Source organism: Salvelinus sp. IW2-2015, linkage group LG20, assembly GCF_002910315.2.
Source record: "Salvelinus sp. IW2-2015 linkage group LG20, ASM291031v2, whole genome shotgun sequence".
In the NCBI taxonomy this organism is placed as follows: domain Eukaryota; kingdom Metazoa; phylum Chordata; class Actinopteri; order Salmoniformes; family Salmonidae; genus Salvelinus; species Salvelinus sp. IW2-2015.
In genome coordinates, this window is record NC_036860.1 from 65,960,644 (window position 1) to 65,978,618 (window position 17,975).

Below are 17,975 nucleotides of genomic sequence, written 5' to 3' on the forward strand. Positions count from 1 at the left end.
CTGCACAGGAAGTAAGATGATAACTTTAGCTGAGGGGATCACTGAGTCAAACTGCAGGCCTCGATCTACCGCTCAGAGAGTTTTTACTTGACTTTTAAAAAAACATAAGCCTATGCGACATTAACCAATTAACAGTTCTGTAGCGATAAGGTTTGTGCAGTAAGCTATAGGGACAATTACATTCACTGCATATTGGCTATGCTTGAATTACCCTGCCAATGTTCTTGATAGACCATTTTGAAATTATATTTAAAAAAAATTGATATAGGATCACACTGGTAATAATGTGTTGTCTTGAGAAACAGTTGAGTGAGCATGCACCAATTCATTGCTACTCCCATGACCAACAAATGTGAAATATTCCTTGACTATAAAAAAAATAATTGARGACAAGACGCAAATAATATTGTGTTTATAGTAACACTTTGCTACTCATTCACTGCAGCTGCAGTGCTGGTTGTTGAATGAGTGGCAGTAGGGATAACGCACATATTATGGCTTATAAAATTGTTGAACAATGCTGAATAACAACTTAAACTTAAACGTTTTATTGTATTCGTTGTGTCTCTCGAGTCATGGTTTTGAAATCTTAGTATCAACTTTGATGTGCGTTGGAGGCTTCTTTTTACAGCCTATGGCATGAGGAAACTGCAGACACGGTGAGCTGAGCTGTCTGATTGACCAGCGGTAGGCCGATAAGTGCACTTGATTTTCTCTCTGGGCCTGCCGGGTAGGAGGAGTTCCACCTTCATACACATGAAGTGGTTCAAAATGGGAACAATTTGCCTTCCCCGCTCTAGCACAATTTTTTTTAAATGATATTAATAAAAATAAGAACACAAAGCTTTTTTTTTTGCTTTACAGAAATGTTGGTGATCGACTAGGAATGCCATTGACCACTGCACTATTWMATTTTTTTAATTTAACCTTTATACAGGTTTTTTGTCATTGAGATAATCTCTTTTCCCAAGAGTGACCTGGTCCAATAGCAGCAGGGGGAACTAAGTTTCAAATCGTGCACTAGCTACCACTCTTTTCTTATTGGTACCTCTGAGGTTGTGAAGAACCCTGTGAAAGCACCCTGTGAAGGACAGACCAGTCGTTGGCGTTGACAGGGATCAGGATGGCGCTACACGTGGTGGGGGAGAATGCTCTGAATGGCAACAGGGGGTCACACTGGGTGTGAACTGTACCATGTTGCTGTGATGGTCATAGACAACACACATCTGTCTCGCTGTAGAAGGTCCCTAGAACCATAAATACAAGGAAGGGAAGTGGAATAGTTACCCCCTCTAGTTGTTCCTTTTTCTAGGTGACCAACAGTGTTCATACAAACCTTGTCGTTGTAATTTAGCAGTAGCAGATGGTGATATAAAGTGTGTTCTTTTCATCTTTTAAGATGGTGGTACATGGTAATTACATTTTACAATTTAGCGTTTCTCTCTTGACCGGGAGCTACGGTTAACCAAACTAGCAGGAGCTGCTTTTATTCTTTACACACACACAGCTACTTCAACTGTTTTGTTTATGGTCTTTGTTTAATCTTCTGACAGCCCATGTGACCTGGTAAAGGGTGTGTTGTTTTGAAAAAGCTCTCCATCACCATCTAAATATACCCGTTTACAAGGACTGACCCTTCATTTCCCTTTAGTGTGGTTGCTGTAGGTTGACTAACAGGCTCAGCATGGATCCTGAACCCAGTTATTATATGAGGGATACTTTTTATGTCCATAGCRTAGCATAGTGTTCTTTCTGTGCTCAGCGAGTGACTCCCTTCAGTCCATATGTGATTTAACTTAAAATTTCTACTCATCAAATCAAAGTTTCTTGATCGCGTACACAGACTTCACGATGTTATCACAGGTGCAGTGAAATGGTTGTTTTCTAGCTCCAACAATGCAGTAATATCTAGCAATACAATACATACTAAATAATATACACGAATGTAAAAAGTTCTCCCTCTGTCCGCTCTCCCCAACCTCTCTTCTTCCCTCTCTCCTTCTCTTCCTGGTCCTGGCCCACTCTCTCTGGGCAACTGTCCTTGGCTAACACAACAAGCAATATCAGAATATCAGGCCAGAATATAAATATACTCTCTCTCATATATTTACCCACTTTACATGTGTATATACTCTAGTCAAGACTCATGCTATGTAACTACTGCTGTACACACCTATTCATATAGGAGGTCGGCTAGTGGTGACAGTTTTAACAGTCTGATGACCTGGAGATAGCTGATTTTCAGTCTCTCGTTCCCAGCTTTGATGCACCTGTACAGTCTCCTCCTAGATTGTAGCAGGGTGAACAGGCCGTGTGGAGGCTCGGGTAGCTGAGGTTCTTGATGATCTTCTTGGCCTTCCTGTGACACCGGGTGTTGTAGATTTCCTGGAGGGCAGACAATGTTCACTTAAGTTGATATGAGTCAGTTTATTTTTTCTCTCAATTTAAATTCAAACAATCAATGCTATATTAAATGTCCAAAAGGTTTTCTCGTAACATAGGCCTACATTGTCTGGTTAATGACGTTTCATTGAGGGCATCCACATCCAGTCTTAAGTATAATGTCCTGTCACAGTACGGTTGGTCACATCTGTAGCCAAACCGATGCTCAGTCTTATAGTGGAGTAGACATCTGTCAGGCAGCGTCACAGAGATGCGGTGGTCAGTGTTTTTGTTACAGGCCTACATGATGCAAAATGCCACATGTTTGCAGAGAAGGTCGTCGCTGCTTTTACAGCTTCGAAATGCAGGTGCTGCTACGATGTTGGAAATGTAGATCTATCTGGAAACATATGGTGTTTCTCCTTGGCTTGAGGTGTGTTAGTTTGTGTAGGGAATGTCTCATTCACCCTCCTGGTAAAGGTCATGGCAGTCTGGTAAAGGTCATGGATCTGGAGGGCACGCTGGTCCATTTTTGTTAACGAACAGAAAACGACTGAAGGTATTGATTTGCTAGTGATGTGCGGTGTACAAAATAACAGCGGAACTGACATGTCCTGTTTCAGCTTGGACAAACTGTTCTTGGTCTATAACTCGCAGGACACCCTCACCGCAAACCAGAGTATCTGAGGGACATGAAGTGGATGAACCATCCTGAAAGAAGATACTGAGACACTCCAGAAGAGGAGGAGGAGAGCGAAAGAGATTGTTAGGGGCTGTCAATGGGAACTGAACGGCAGGAAGAGCAGCAGATTTTGGCAGGATGGCGTTGGGAGGACCAGGAGAGTGCATCCACATTGATGTTGTCAGATCAATGAGTTATCACAGCAAGTGCCAACAGGCCGGGGTGCTGAGGGCCGGGGGAGAGGAAGGCTGGCAGGGAGAGGGCCTGAAAGGCTGGGAGGCATTGGCAGGCGCTGAATGTCCAGGCTGAGGCAGGCAGACCCATCGACCTGCCAGTTTTCTGTGACCCGCCAGCACTGTAGCACTGCAAAGAGCACCAGAGCAGGTGTCAAACTCACTATGTGTCCAAAGAAGCTGAGTTCAGGATAGACAAAGGGCTCAAAGAGACATGCCAGCATGGCTACAGTTTTAAAGAGGCATACCAGTAGGCCTATGGCTGCAGTTTTAAATATCTCTCTGTCTGTGTGGCTGGTGCAGTGCCAACTTGTTCCCCTCTTCTTGTATTGTAATAGATTAGTACTGAACTACGAATGGTTGACGTGTTAAATCTCCTCTCGGTTGATCATCTTTAGTTGCCTTTTGGCTCTGTCCTAATAATCTAGTCTGGCATTTAGATAGGCAATGCTGGGAAGAGAACTAGGTTAGTGGGGAAAGTGCACATCCTCCACCTTCTGTGGTGTTTTGTGTCCATTCATTGTTCAGTTACTGTATGATGATGACGCACATGGGGAGAAGGGAGATTCAGTGCCCTCCCTGTCTTTTGAAAACAATAGGTCTTTCTGTCTTTGACCCCTTTTAATGTCCTAGGCTGTGAGTGACTGGCTAGGGTTGGAATTTGGGACTCATTCTGATTCTATGGATGACTTGATTTAGCATTCCTAGATGTTATGGTGTGGAACTGGAATTGTCCCCAGGACATGTATTTTGAATTACATCAGATCAATGAGTTTTCCTAGCTGTTGTCGCCTGAAACTGATTTCCAATATGTGGTGTTTTACGATCCCTCCTCGGGCGAACCGTTAATTACTACGTCATCTCTGTAATGGTTGCAGAACTGTGTCAGTAGGTTAGGCCAGGGGTTGTTGGTTAGTTAGTTAATTAGTTCCATTTTCATTGTTTGTTCTGTCACACTTGGTGGCATGTCAAATAACAAAGACTTACTGCGATACTGAAACTCAAAATGTAAGCTATAGGTTTTGTAAAAATGTGGGGAAAGTATTATTTTCTAATGAGATGCGTTGTCCCAGTCTTTCACTCTACACCTAGAGAAAGCAAAAGCTATTCTACTTYATGATGCCTTCGGATGTCTCCTCCCCCTTCTTGCTTCAGACTATGGCCTACAATTATATTAAAACATTGCTTATGATGATCACATGCTGAAATTATGACGTTATTTTGGCAGCAACTGGTATCCATATGGTTCTACTAAGTTGTATTGAATTCCTGCCCAGGCTTCTTCTCCATTGTATTTTTCATCTCGGCACTTGTTCTTTTTGTTTATCAGAAAGCAGAACTTGTTCCGTCTGTGAGAAGGAAGCAGGTTTTAATAATAATTACCACCTTTAGCTTGCTAGGAAATGTGATTAGCATCTATACACCCACACCACATGAACCTGTCCCAGGCCTTCAGCCTACTGCTATTAGGACACCTTCTCTTCACCTGGGCCTGCTCAGGTTGGGAAACCAGAATTTCCTGCTCTTGTGCCGGTGTCACTTTTCCTTTGTAAAAGGATTGAATGTCTTTTCCCAATCTCCCTTGTGAGCCCCTGGTGCCGCAATGGATAGCTGCAGTTCTATTGTGTTTTCTTGGCCCTGATCTTAACTTTTTGGGCATAATGTTTCCGACATTGTTTCCTATGACCGAAAAGAGCTTCTGGACATCAGAACAGCGATCACTAACCTCAATTTGGATCAAAGTTTATACTTCAAATAGTCGTAGGCGCAGGACATACTGCTCACGACAGACCAGGCCTCGGAAAAGACTGCAAGACGTGCCGACATGCGGACACCTTGACGAAAGTACAGTACCAGTCTAAAGTTTGAACACACCTACTTTTTCAAGGGTTGTTCTTTATTTTTTACTATTTTCTACATTGTAGAATAATAGTGAAGACATCAAAACTATGAAATAACACATGGAATCATGTAGWAACCAAAAAAGTGTTAAACAAATCAGAATATATTTTAGATCTTTAAAAGTAGCCACCCTTTGCCTTGATTACAGCTTTGGACACTCTTGGCATTCTCTCCACCAGCTTCATGAGGTAGTCACCTGGAATGCATATCAATTAACAGGTTTGTTTTGTTAAAAGTTAATTTGTGGAATTTCTTTCCTTGATGCGTTTGAGCCAATCAGTAGTGTTGTGACAAGATAGTGGTGGTATACAGAAGATAGCTGTATTTGGTAAAAAAACGACGCCCATATTATGGCAAGAACAGCTCCTTCGTGGCAGGCCTTCGTGGTTGAACTGCTGCAAAGAAACCACTACTAAAGGACACCAACAATAAGAAGAGACTTGCTTGGGCCAAGAAACACGGGCAATGGACATTAAACCGGTGGAAATCTGTCCTTTGGTCTGATTAATCCAAATTTGAGATTTTTGGTTCCAACCGCTGTTTCTTTGTGAGACGCAGAGTAGGTGATTTGGATGATCTCCGCATGTGTGGTTCCCATCGTGAAGCATGGAGCAGGAGGTGAGATGGTGTGTCGGTGCTTTTTTGGGTGACACTGATTTATTTAGAATTCAAGGCACACTTAACCAGGATGGCTACCACAGCATTCTGCAGCGATAAGCCATCCCATCTGGTTTGAACTTAGTCCCACTATCATTTAGGTTTTCAACAGGACAAAACACACACCTCCAGGCTATGTAAGGGCTACTTGACCAAGGAGGAGAGTGATGGACTGCTGCATCAGATGACCTGGCCTCCACAATCACCCGACCCCAACCCAATTGAGATGGTTTGGGATGGGTTGAACCGCAGAGTGAAGGAAAAGCAGCCAACAAGTGCTCAGCATATGTGGGAACACCTTCAAGACTGTTGGAAAAGCATTCATCATGAAGCTGGTTGAGAGAATGCCAAGAGTGTGCAAAGCTGTAATCAAGGCAAAGGGTGGTTACTTTGAAGAATCTCAAATATAAAATATATTTTGATGTAACACTTTTTTTTGTGTTTCATAGTGTTTTCATAGTTTTGATGTCTTCACTATTATTCTACAATGCAGAAAATTGTTTTAAAAAATACAGAAAAACCCTTGTAGGTGTCAACTTTTTACTGCTACTATAARGTTGAGAGAGCGGAGACTTAGCGATTTAATGGCTGAGTTAGCCCGTCCCTCTGAGGTGCATTTTCTTTGCTAGCTGTTTCATTGGCTGAGGTAATCAGCTTATCCAATAGCTCTATATATATATWAGTGTGGTATATCCAAAGTAGATAGAGGCAATAATCCAGGGGCGGCATTGGGCACAGAAGACGAGGGGAAGAATCGACAATGAGAAGTCTCCAGCAGACGGAATTGACTGTGTTGTGGTGATCAATCAGCTACTGTGGTGCGCTTAAAAAAAGCCAATGTTGGGGAAAAAAGTAGCCTACTTCATGGAGAACAGGTGAAAAAGTTGGGGGAAAAATTGGAGGACAAAAAACAGACAAGGTACTAAACAATTAGAGCAGGCAGGAAGGATTTTCCACTTTTCTTTTTGAGCCAGAAGCAAGCCCTCCCGGTGGTGCAGGAGAAGCAGAAGCAAGCCCTCCCGGTGGTGCAGGAGAAGCAGAAGCAAGCCCTCCCGGTGGTGCAGGAGAAACAGAAGCAAGCCCTCCCGGTGGTGCAGGAGAAACAGAAGCAGCCCTCCCGGTGGTGCAGGAGAAACAGAAGCAAGCCTCCCGGTGGTGCAGGAGAAACAGAACAAGCCTCCCGGTGGTGCAGGAGAAACAGAAGCAAGCCTCCCGGTGGTGCAGGAGAAACAGAAGCAAGCCCCCCGGTGGTGCAGGAGGCAGAGCTACCTGAACTGGAGCAGCCGAACAGGATCATGCCCCCACTTGTGGAGAATCTGATCTGTTTACATCACACCCCCTCGTGATTGGTGGATTGCTGCTCACCACTGCCAGCACTCGGTCTGCATGGCTAGTGGCTAACGTTAGCCAGCTCGAGCTAGCTACCACAGAGTAGATTCTCCATATGACGTTGAGAAATGTTGTGGGTAGAGGATATCTGGAAATAAGTTAATAAATACTTTTTTTAAAACTGTTTGTAGTTATAGGCAACCAGATCGTGACTACAACTGTCTTTGACTACACTGCTGTTACTTTGGTGAATAAAAACTCATGCATCCTACCCTTTAAATCTGAATAACATTTACAAAGGTACAAGCAACTGATTTGAATCCTCCATGCAGCCACATTAGGAAGAATTTATTTTGATTTGATAAAATTTCCTATTATAGTATGTTACTGCCTCCATCGTTTAGGTGCAAAATATTTGACTAAGATAGAGTATTATAATCTTACAACTAGGATAGAATAAGCACATTTAGATTAGAGATGTATTTTCATATTTCAGTTAGGCTTTAAGGGCTCAAATATTTCACAGGTTTATGAGCTTTTCTCTGGTTTCAGGTGACCCAGTTTGACCTAGAAATACGTAGGCCTACTGTTTTGGGAGAAAAAAAATGTAATTGAAAAGCATCGATGACAAGTCAAACATTGTCGCTGTATCTGACAAATATTTTACATAATGTAACGGGCAACTCAAGCTAGGTTGACAAGCATCAACATTTTCAGATTTTTTTGTTGTTGTTGCCGTTCCTGGTTTGACCGAATTATCCTTTTGGGGTATTTATGGGTGTTCTAAACCAATCCAGTTGGAGGATAGACAGAGACCCCTGACTCTGTCAGAGAGGTGTTTGCCAGTTGCACCACCCAGCGCGTTCCTTCCTCTCTCTGCCTGAGGGATAGTTGGGGAAATAGGTAGGCCTTCCAAAGKCATAGATATATGGGTTGTTGTATGATCTTATCGTCTTTGTCAACAGACAAAAAGCTTTGTAATTGGTTTCTTATCAGATCCGTCAGTGGATGTGTCAGGAAACTGACGTTTAATGGCAGAGTAACATAATGCTGCTGTGAATTAGTACATAGAAAAGGACAGTAAAATCGGGATTACATGTTTTATATAATCTGTAATGCTGCTGGGAAGGTTGTCATGTAAAGCCCTTTGTGGAAGAGATCCGCCTTTAAAAAAAAAATAGATAAATAAAAAGGCTACAGTGTGCCCTAATGAACATGACCCAGCCTAAGAGGAGCAGAGCATGGCTTTCATGTTAAATGAAGAGCACATGGTCCCTCTCTCTCTCTGTCAGACTGAGCGACTCCCATCCAGTTAGTTCAGGGCCCTGTCATCACATGCTCTCCCTCCCTCCTTACCCTACCTGAACTCAACGCCCGCAGTCTTGTACTTTGTATTACMCAAACACAGGCTACACAGCTGTTGTCAGTAGCAGCTGGTCCTTTGATAGCAGGTCTGTCATTTACATAGTTGATGGGAGTTGAGAGAGATGCTGTGAAATGTCTTTGGTTGGCAATGTGAAATAGTGTGAATGTGGTATTCTGTTTGAGAGGAGTAACAGTTACTTGAGCCATAAGAAAAAGCACATGTATAGTAGCTGTTCTAGTTTGCTCTTGTGACAGTCACACACCCCCTCGGGCCAACAGCACCCCCTCGGGCCTCAGAGTATTACAATATATTTACTGATGACAAAGTGCCACACTCGGTTGTGATTTTGAGTCATTAGAATACAGGACAGGAATCGGTTCCGCTGTCACAATGTGTAAGCAAGTCTAAGCGGTCTCAGAATGTCTGTTTATGTATCTATCCACTGACGCTGAGTGTTGACTGTTTCAGTCACAGGGCCAAACTACAAGGTTATAATGTTTTTTTAACCTTCTCTATCATTTGTTTTGTGYGTTTCAGTTTCTTTGTGTCTGTAGTTAACCAAATGAGCTGAAAAGAGGAGGATGCGGTCGTAGTAGCCATATCTGAGAGGAAGTGGGTTTACTGTGTTAACAGCTGTCTCTCTGCTGGTGATTAGTATATCCGTGTGTCTGAGGAGAAGAGACTGTGTATTAAACCAACCTTCTTGTATTTTGTTGTCATCAGAGGAAACTTCACGGTTCCGAAGCTGCTCCCGGAATCCAACATGGTGTTCGGAGTTCTAGGTGTGTTCTTGGGTCTACTCCTTGAGGTTTCTACACACGGACCCCACAGCATTCCCCGGACCTCTTGGAAACACGAAGGTATGGTAACATGATCAGCGCTTTCCCTCACATACAATCACACTGCAGCAGACCTGGGTCAAGTATTCTCAAATACTTGAGGACGGTACGCTAGATTAAGTTTGCCAGGGACAATAGAACCAATGGACTCTAGAGAAATGATTTACTGGAAAGATGGGGGGAGGTCATTTTCTTCTAAAAGTCTCAAACATTCACCCAGGGTTCACTATTTTAAAGACATCAGTCTCCATTGAGTCTCTTCTCAGCCTTTCATGCTGTGTTTCTTGAAGGGGGAGGAGGTTCAGTAACAGTTTGTATGCTGCTATTGACATAAATAGCTCCAGTAATCAAATCGCATTTTATTTATCACATGCTTCGTAAACAACCAGAGAAGACTAACCGTGAAATGCTTACTGACGGGTCCTTTTCCAACAACGCAGAGTTAAAAATAAAAATGGTGATACGAGGAATAACAACGAGTAAAAATAACATGGCTATATATACAGGAAGTACCAGGTAATACCATGGCTATATACAGGGAGTACAAGGTAATAACATGGCTATATACAGGGAGTACCAGGTAATACCATGGCTTTATATACCGTGAGTACCAGGTAATAACGTGGCTATATATATACCGTGAGTACCAGGTAATAACTTGGATATATATATGTATTCAGGGAGTACCAGGTAATAACGTGGCTATATATATATATATATATATATATATAACACACACACACACACATTATTTATATATATATAGCCATGTTATTACCTGGTACTCTCTGTGTATATATATAATTGCCACGTCATTACACACATATATATATATATAGGGAGTACCAGGTAATGACGTGGCATTTATATATATACACATATACATGCATACATACATACGGCGTACCAGTACCTAGTCGATGTGCAGGGGTAACATAATTGAAGTGGCTATGTACATATAGGTAGAGATAACGTGACTAGGCAACATTATAGATAATAGACAGTAGCAGCTGTGTGTGTGTGCACGCAAGAAAGGATCAGTCCTAGTCCGGGTAGCCATTTGATTAGCTGTTTAGTGGTCTTGTTATCAGTCTTATGGCTTGTTGGTTCCAGACTTGGTGCACTGGTACAGGCTATGGGTGGATGAAGTCTTTGACAATTTTCTGGGCCTTCGTCTTACACCGCCTGCTATAAAGAGGTCCTGGATGGCAGTGATGTACTGGGCCGTACTCCCCACCCTCTGTAGCTCCTTGCTGTTGCCGTACCAAGCGGTGATGCAGCCAGTCAAGATGCTCTCAATGGTGCAGCTGTATACGTTTTTGAGGATCTGAGTGCCCGTGACAAATCTTTTCAGCCTCCTCAAGGGGATGAGGCGCTGTCGTGCCCTCTTCACTAATGTGTTGGTGTGTTTGGATCATGATAGATCTATAGTGATGTGGACACCGAGGAACTTGAAGCTCTTGAGTAACTAATTATGTCATGGCTCAATGCAATAAATTGATACTCACTCCAAACAAAATGGATCCCTTCCCTCCAGCCAGTCAGTGTTGTCTTTCAGTGTCTGAGAGTGTTTCTGCCCGGGTAGGTGGCTGAAAACCTGTGCCCTCTCACACCTCTACCTAATGCTAACTACTGCCAGCTTCCCCATCAATCACCACACTCACACAAAGCATTCTGAGGAGCCATAATGATAGGCACTTGCAGAGATGCACAAAGGAGACTGGTTCATATCCCCTAAACAGATCTAGACTGGACTGGCSCGTTATTATATCTGAGAGGAACACTAGGCTTATACATCCTGCACTGTGGAAATTGTAGATAAGCAATAAGGAAATCATGAGTTGCTTTTTTTTCTGTAACTTTGGGAAATTGCTTGACTTGACTTTTAACCTAGACTCAGTCATGGGTAGTTGGCATTGGACAATGTTTAAAATCTGCGCGTCTTGTTTATCAACAGAGCTCAAGTTGGTGGAGTTCTCTGAACCCGGCATCTTCAACTATTCCACTCTGTTGTTGAGTGAGGATAAGGATGTGCTGTACGTGGGAGCGAGGGAGGCCATCTTTGAACTCCGCATGACCAATGTGTCAATCAAGAACAACAAGGTACAGAAAGGTTTTATCATTTTCAAAAAGTCTCAACTTTAAAGTTTGCCTTTAATAATTGTTCTATTTGAATGGTTCCCTGTAGGTTCAATGGAAGGTCCCTGAAAACCACATGACGATGTGCATCGTAAAAGGRAAATCTAAAGAGGTATGTCTGCTATTCCATCAAACGCCTGACTTCAGATCTGTGTGAAAGGAAGCCATGTCTCAGCTCTCCAGTATCTCCATTCGTTTTTATTTCAGTTATCTCTGTCAGCCAGGTGTAAATGTGTCTTTGTGATGTGTTTTACAGACAGACTGTCTAAACTACATCCGGGTGTTACAAGTGTTGGACGACAAGCGCCTGTATGTCTGTGGGACACATGCCTTTCAGCCTGTCTGTCACTACCTGGTAAGTGGATTACGTTTACGTGTTAGTCATTTAGTTGACACTCTTAGCCAGAGCGAGTTACAGGAAGGAGCAATGCCTTGCTCAAGGGCACTTCRACATATTTATATTTTGGCACCTGGTCAATCCAGGGATTTGAACTAGCGACCTTTCGTCMCAAAGCTCTTAAMCGCTAGGCTACCTGCCACCTCTGGATCACTGGTGACAGCCGCCTCTTTATTTTACATTTTATTATGCCTTTTTTATTTTATTTTGAGGTAAAAATGAAAGGAATTTAATCGATTTTAGTATCTCTTAATGTCCACACCATGTTGAAATTCAACTTTCACTTCACAGTAAGTAATCATTACTGTGTAATAATCATAATTGTGCTCTCATCAGTCCCTAAAGGATTTCAGTCTGGAGGGTCCAGCGGAGGATGGGAGAGGGAAGTGTTCCTTTGACCCATCTCAGAGCTTCACAACGGTCATGGTTGGTAAGTAGACCCAGATTTCACCGGTAGTAGACCCAGATTTCACCGGTAGTAGACCCAGATTTCACCGGTAGTAGACCCAGATTTCACCGGTAGTAGACCCAGATTTCATCAACTGCTTTTTTGGTACACAGCCCTAAATACATCATTATCTTGATTTATACTATTTTGAGGTATTTAGGCCTGAAAAACAACCAAACCTGGTTTAGAGAAAAAAATAGATCTTTATTATAGCTACATCTTATGTGTTTTCTTTCCTGTTTTTCTTTTTAGATGGGGAACTTTACTCTGGAACATCGTATAACTTCTTAGGAAGTGAGCCGATCATCTCCAGATATTCTCTTTCACAGAGTCTGTTGCGGACAGAGTATTCAACATCTTGGCTGAACGGTAAGGRTGTGATACCCGCTCCTCTCCAAATAAGGAATTGACCGTATCATTGTTACTACACTTGAACCCTTTACACTCGTACCCGTATACGGGTTGAAAATGGCAGATTTGGACACTGATAAGCACCTAAATTGGAACGCAGTGGCTGTACAGTAACATGCAATAAATTACATCAGAGTTCAGGCTCTGCACTTCACAGCACTGTATGGGTTTGGACTGAAATCCATTCAGCACCGCACGCAACAAGAAGTTGCCCTCATCCATCCCGCTAATTGGGTAACTTTTGCACATTTTTGTTTGTCTGAGTGAGGGAAAAGCTGTAAATGAAGAGGACTCTTATGTATTTTGAAAGATGAGACATTGAGGATTATAATAAATACAGCTTTGACGTCATACAAGCAACTCAAACACCTGTGAGTCCAAAATGTGCACTTCACATTTCCATATCATAAAACTCAAGTCATACGATGGAACAGTTAGAAGATGACATGGCGTCATACTCTGGGTTGTTCTGAACAGAATGAGCCTATTTGTTTGTCTGTTGTGAAGAACATTTTCACCTGAACACACACCTGAACACACACCTGAACACACACCTGAACACACACCTGAATGCACTCCTGAATGCACTCCTGACTCCTTTCTATCTGCGCCAAAATTACAATCTGTTTCTCTGAATTGCCTCGTGAAAGCGTTAAAGATAGTATTTTATAACTTAGCTAGTCATGTTGGCAATAGATCAAGCTTTCAAATGATGCCCATCTGACCCAGATTTAGATTGATAATGGGTCGTTTTTGGATTGCGTTAAACAACTGTGATGGTTGAGACCCGGAGTTGTTCCAAACTACTACACGTGTGCTAGTGTCAGTTCCTCCACGGCACAGCTAGGAGAGCAAAAACATATAGTTGAAGACTCTTCTTTGAGTCATACAAGTGCATTGAAAGCACATTTTGGAGAGGTGTGTGTGTGTGTGTGTGTGTGTGGGGCCACTTGTAGACACCAGTTAGTCCTCTCACTCAAACCCTTGTCATTTATTTTGGCCTTATGTTGCACCTACCCAACATTTTCCAGGAATATTCTTATGTTACTGAATGTATCCAGAGTATTTTCAGAGTCTGTTATCCACAAATGCAGCTAAGAGTACATTTAAATGTCAAATGCACATAAAATCAACAATCCAATGTTTGGATTCAGTCTTGTCAAGTGAACTGTTGTCCTCAACTTTGGTCTAATAATTTTCCCATAATCTCCAAACTGTTCCCTTTCAATTGCTACCATGGTTATGCATATGCTTTTYATATTTCTTCTGTGAGAGACATTTCTGTTTAGCCCTGCCCATATAGGCCAATTCCCACGAGTGTAAAGGGTTTTAAGGAGCTTACATCAAAGATCCTCTAAAAAGTAACAGCTGATCAACCTTCAAGTTTTCTTCAATCTGTTCAATATACAGACAAATCTGGAGGCGAATGAAACGCACACCTGTTTAGGCGAGGTTCTGGCTAGCGGAGTAGAACTCTTGTGTGGTTCTCTTTTTCAATATGCAGAGAAACCATTTATTTACCACTGACCATGAATATCTCTCTCGACCCCATAGAACCCAGTTTTGTTTTTGCTGATGTCATCAGAGAGGGGAAGAACAGTGCAGATGGCGAGGACGATAAGATCTACTACTTCTTCACTGAGGTGTCTGTGGAGTACGAGTTCTTTGGCAAGCTGCTCATCCCCAGGATAGCACGCGTCTGTAAGGTCAGGACACGTCAGCGGAACGGCTAACCATCTGCCACTGGCACTACCATGGCGTTCTCTGCCTCATCGCCCCTCTCGCTCTTCCCCTCCCTCTCTCGCTCTTACCCCACCACTCTCTCGCTCTTCCCCTCCCTCTCTCGACTTCTTCCCCTCCGCTCTTCCTCTGATGCCTCCGCTCTCCGTCCTCCTCGATCATTGACGCCTCGTCCTCAATCGCGTCTTCTCGCTCGTACCACCCCTGCAGCATACGCTCCCCGCTCGGCTGACTGCTCCTCGAAGAACATCGGGCTGCTCTACCCCCCGACGTCGCCGGCTCTACCCCCACTCGCTGCGCTCGTACCCCTCCCTCTGTACGTCACCCGTGCCGCTCGGCTCGCTCTACCCCCTCCCTCCCGCTCGCTCAGCTCTACCCCATCACACGCGAGGTCGCTCGCTTACCCCTCCATCGACACTCGCTCGCTTGCTTGACCCCCTGAACCGCTCGCTCCCTCTACCCTCAGCCGCTACCCAGTCTACGCTCCCTTCACCGCTCGCTTCCGGCTCGCTCCTCAACCCCTTCCGCGACTCGGCCCTCTACCCCCATCACGCGAAGCTGGCTCGCTCCCCGCCTCTACCCCTCCCGCATCTCTCCCTCCGCTCGTAACCCTCTCTCGCTCTCCGCTCTCCCCCGCGCTCTCTCCCTCGCTGACTACCCTCTCCCTCGCTACACCCGCCTCCGCCCTCTCTCCCTCGCACTCTACCCTCTGCACCTCGCTCTACCCCCTCCCGCCTCTCTCCCCGCATCTGCCCCCTCGATTCCGCGAGTGACTCTCCCACTCGCTTCTACCCCCCTGCCCGCTCTCTCCCCGCGTCTACCCCCTCCCGCTGGCTCTCCCTCAGCTCCTACCCCCCTCACCGCTTCTTCGCCCTCGCTCATACGCCCTGCCGCTCTCTCCCTCGCTCTACCTCCTCGCCGCTCTCTCCCTCGCTCTACCCCTCTCCCTCCTGCCCTGCTCTACCGCCGACAAACCCTCTCTCGCTCTACCTGCCGCCCTCCCGCATCATCTCCCGCTTCGTACCCCCCTCCGCGTCTCTCCCTCGCTTCTACCCCTCCCGCTCTCTCCTCGCTCTTTTTCTCTTTCTTTCTGACTATTTCTGCTTCTTTCCCTACCACAGTAGTTTGTCACTGTGTCCTGTTTCAAACTGGTTGTGGGCTTCCAATTCCGCAGGGATCATTATCACATAAACTGATATTGGGAGTGAATGTGTTCTGCTAAGTGTCATATGTTGTTATTATGATATCATAAATTGTCTCTCTGCAGGGGGATCTGGGGGGCCAGCGGACGTTACAGAAGAAATGGACCAGTTTCCTGAAGGCCAAGCTGGTGTGTTCCATGCCAGAGCTCAACTTTGTGTTCAACGTGGTTAATGACGTGTTCATACTGAAGACTGCTGACTGGAGAGAGACTGTCATCTACGGAGTGTTCACATCCCAGTGGTGAGTTAGGATTCTCTGTCAGGACACTGTCTTAACTCTAACTCCATTTTATTAACATGTTACATTTCCTTCAGAAAGTATTCACCCCTAGTCTTATTCCACATGTAGGTGTTACAGCCTTGAATTCAAAATGGATTCAAAAACAATCTCAATCAACTACACACAACACCCCATAATGACGAAATGAAAACTTTTTTGATAATTTATTGAAAATGAAATGCTCAAACATCTAATTTGCATAAGTATTCAAACCCCAGAGTCAATACTTTGTAGAAACTAAGAGCTTTCCACACCTGGATTGTGCAACATTTGCTCGTTATTCTTAAAAAATTATTCAAGCTCTGTCAAATAGGTTGTTGCTCATTGCTAGACAACCATGTTCAGGTCTTGCCATAGATTTTCCAGATTTAAGTCAAAACTGTAACTCGGCCACTCAGGAACATTCGCTGTCTTTTTGGTAAGTAACTCCAGTGTAGATTTGGCCTTGTGTTTTAGGTTATTGTCCTGCTGRAWKGTGAATTCMTCTCCCAGTGTCTGKTGGAAAGCAGACTGGACCATGTTTTCCTCTAGGATTTTACCTGTGCTTAGCTCTATTCAGTTTATTTTTATCCTGAAAAACTCCCCAGTCTTTAACGATTACAAGCATACCCCTAACATGATACAGCCACCACTATGCTTGAAACTATGGAGAGTGGCACTCAGTAATGTGTTGTATTGGATTTGACCCAAACGCAACACTTAGTTTTCAGTACAAAAAGTGAGTTGCTTTGCCACATTTTTTGCAGTTTTACTTTAGTGCCTTGTTGCAAACAGGATGCATRTTTTGTGAATATTTTTATTCTGTACAGGCTTCCTTTTCACTCTGTCAATTAGTTACAACGTTTAATGGCTGTGATAGGAGAAAACAGGCTGGATCAACAACAGTGTAGTTCCTCAACAAAACTAACCTGTTTCAAAGTCATCGTTGGCATCATGGTGACATTTCCTGAGTGGTTTCATTCCTCTCCGGCAACAGTTAGGAACGGCTGTCCCCGACCGACCAAAAAAAACTATAATAATCTTGGTAGACCAAGAGGAGTAGTCAGTTCTTTCGACCAATCGATTGATCTAAATTTATTGACCTGTATTTTTCCATATATAGACACACATTCTATGTTTTAATCAAATCAACTATATGCACTGAGCTTGTCTGATGCTCTAAGCTGTTTGATTAAATAATTAAGATGCACAACTGACTAGAAGGAGTCCTACCGCAATTGATTTGATTTGTGCTGGGCCGGGCTCAGACTTGCTGCGCCTTGTTAAAAGAAAATACTACGAGTGACTGTGACTAGCAGCCGTTGTCTCTCTCTCGTCCATGCTGCAGCGACCACCAACGGTGTTAATGGTGCAGTCCATGTTGCTGAAGCTGTAACATCATTACAGCCATTTCTGACTGAAGGGTTTTGTTACCTTAATCTCTCATTTGTTTAGGAAAAACATTCCCTATTTCCTCAACCCCTTTGCTCTCTTTACGTGACACATTTATGCATCGCATGCACGTGACCAATAGGGCCTGACCTATAGCATATCATAATCGCATCAATGAATTGGTTATCACAAACTCCGAAAAACGTAACACACGTGACAGCAAAATGGATGCAGAGGACGTGTTAAATAAACTCTAAATGGGGGAATGTGTACTGGTTTCTCAGGAAGTAAAGAGGAAGTCAGATGTGTGGAATAAATGTGACTAGTTGTTAAATACTGGAGATGAAGGTAAGGAACAAGCTCTGCCTGCATGTTATGTTTCCAAACAGATGGTGTTAGATTACAATAAACTTTTTCTGACTGTTTGGAACAGTTTAAACAACACTAAATAAATTAAAAGCGTACCAGAGAGTGTTGTAATGTTTAAAACAAAATTGTAAAGCCTTTATTACAGCAAAGACTAAACAGTCGAATGCAATTGCCAAAATGCAACGGTTTATTTATTGTTYACGCTAATTATTGTTATTTTATTTTAAA

At 43.5% G+C, this 17,975-nt stretch overlaps 1 protein-coding gene across 7 annotated transcripts in view; it reads left to right on the forward strand.

Moving 5' to 3' along the window:
* The window catches only part of sema4d (sema domain, immunoglobulin domain (Ig), transmembrane domain (TM) and short cytoplasmic domain, (semaphorin) 4D), a 74,949-nt gene that overhangs the window by 40,889 nt on the left and 16,085 nt on the right, over positions 1-17,975 (forward strand). For all 7 annotated transcript variants that reach the window (XM_024011166.2, XM_024011167.2, XM_024011161.2 and 4 more), the window contains 8 exons: positions 9,275-9,411; positions 11,348-11,493; positions 11,579-11,641; positions 11,786-11,884; positions 12,263-12,356; positions 12,627-12,743; positions 14,340-14,491; positions 15,793-15,968. In XM_024011166.2, the coding sequence (XP_023866934.1) occupies positions 9,275-9,411; positions 11,348-11,493; positions 11,579-11,641; positions 11,786-11,884; positions 12,263-12,356; positions 12,627-12,743; positions 14,340-14,491; positions 15,793-15,968 (984 nt within the window). The remainder of the gene's footprint in view (positions 1-9,274; positions 9,412-11,347; positions 11,494-11,578; positions 11,642-11,785; positions 11,885-12,262; positions 12,357-12,626; positions 12,744-14,339; positions 14,492-15,792; positions 15,969-17,975) is intronic.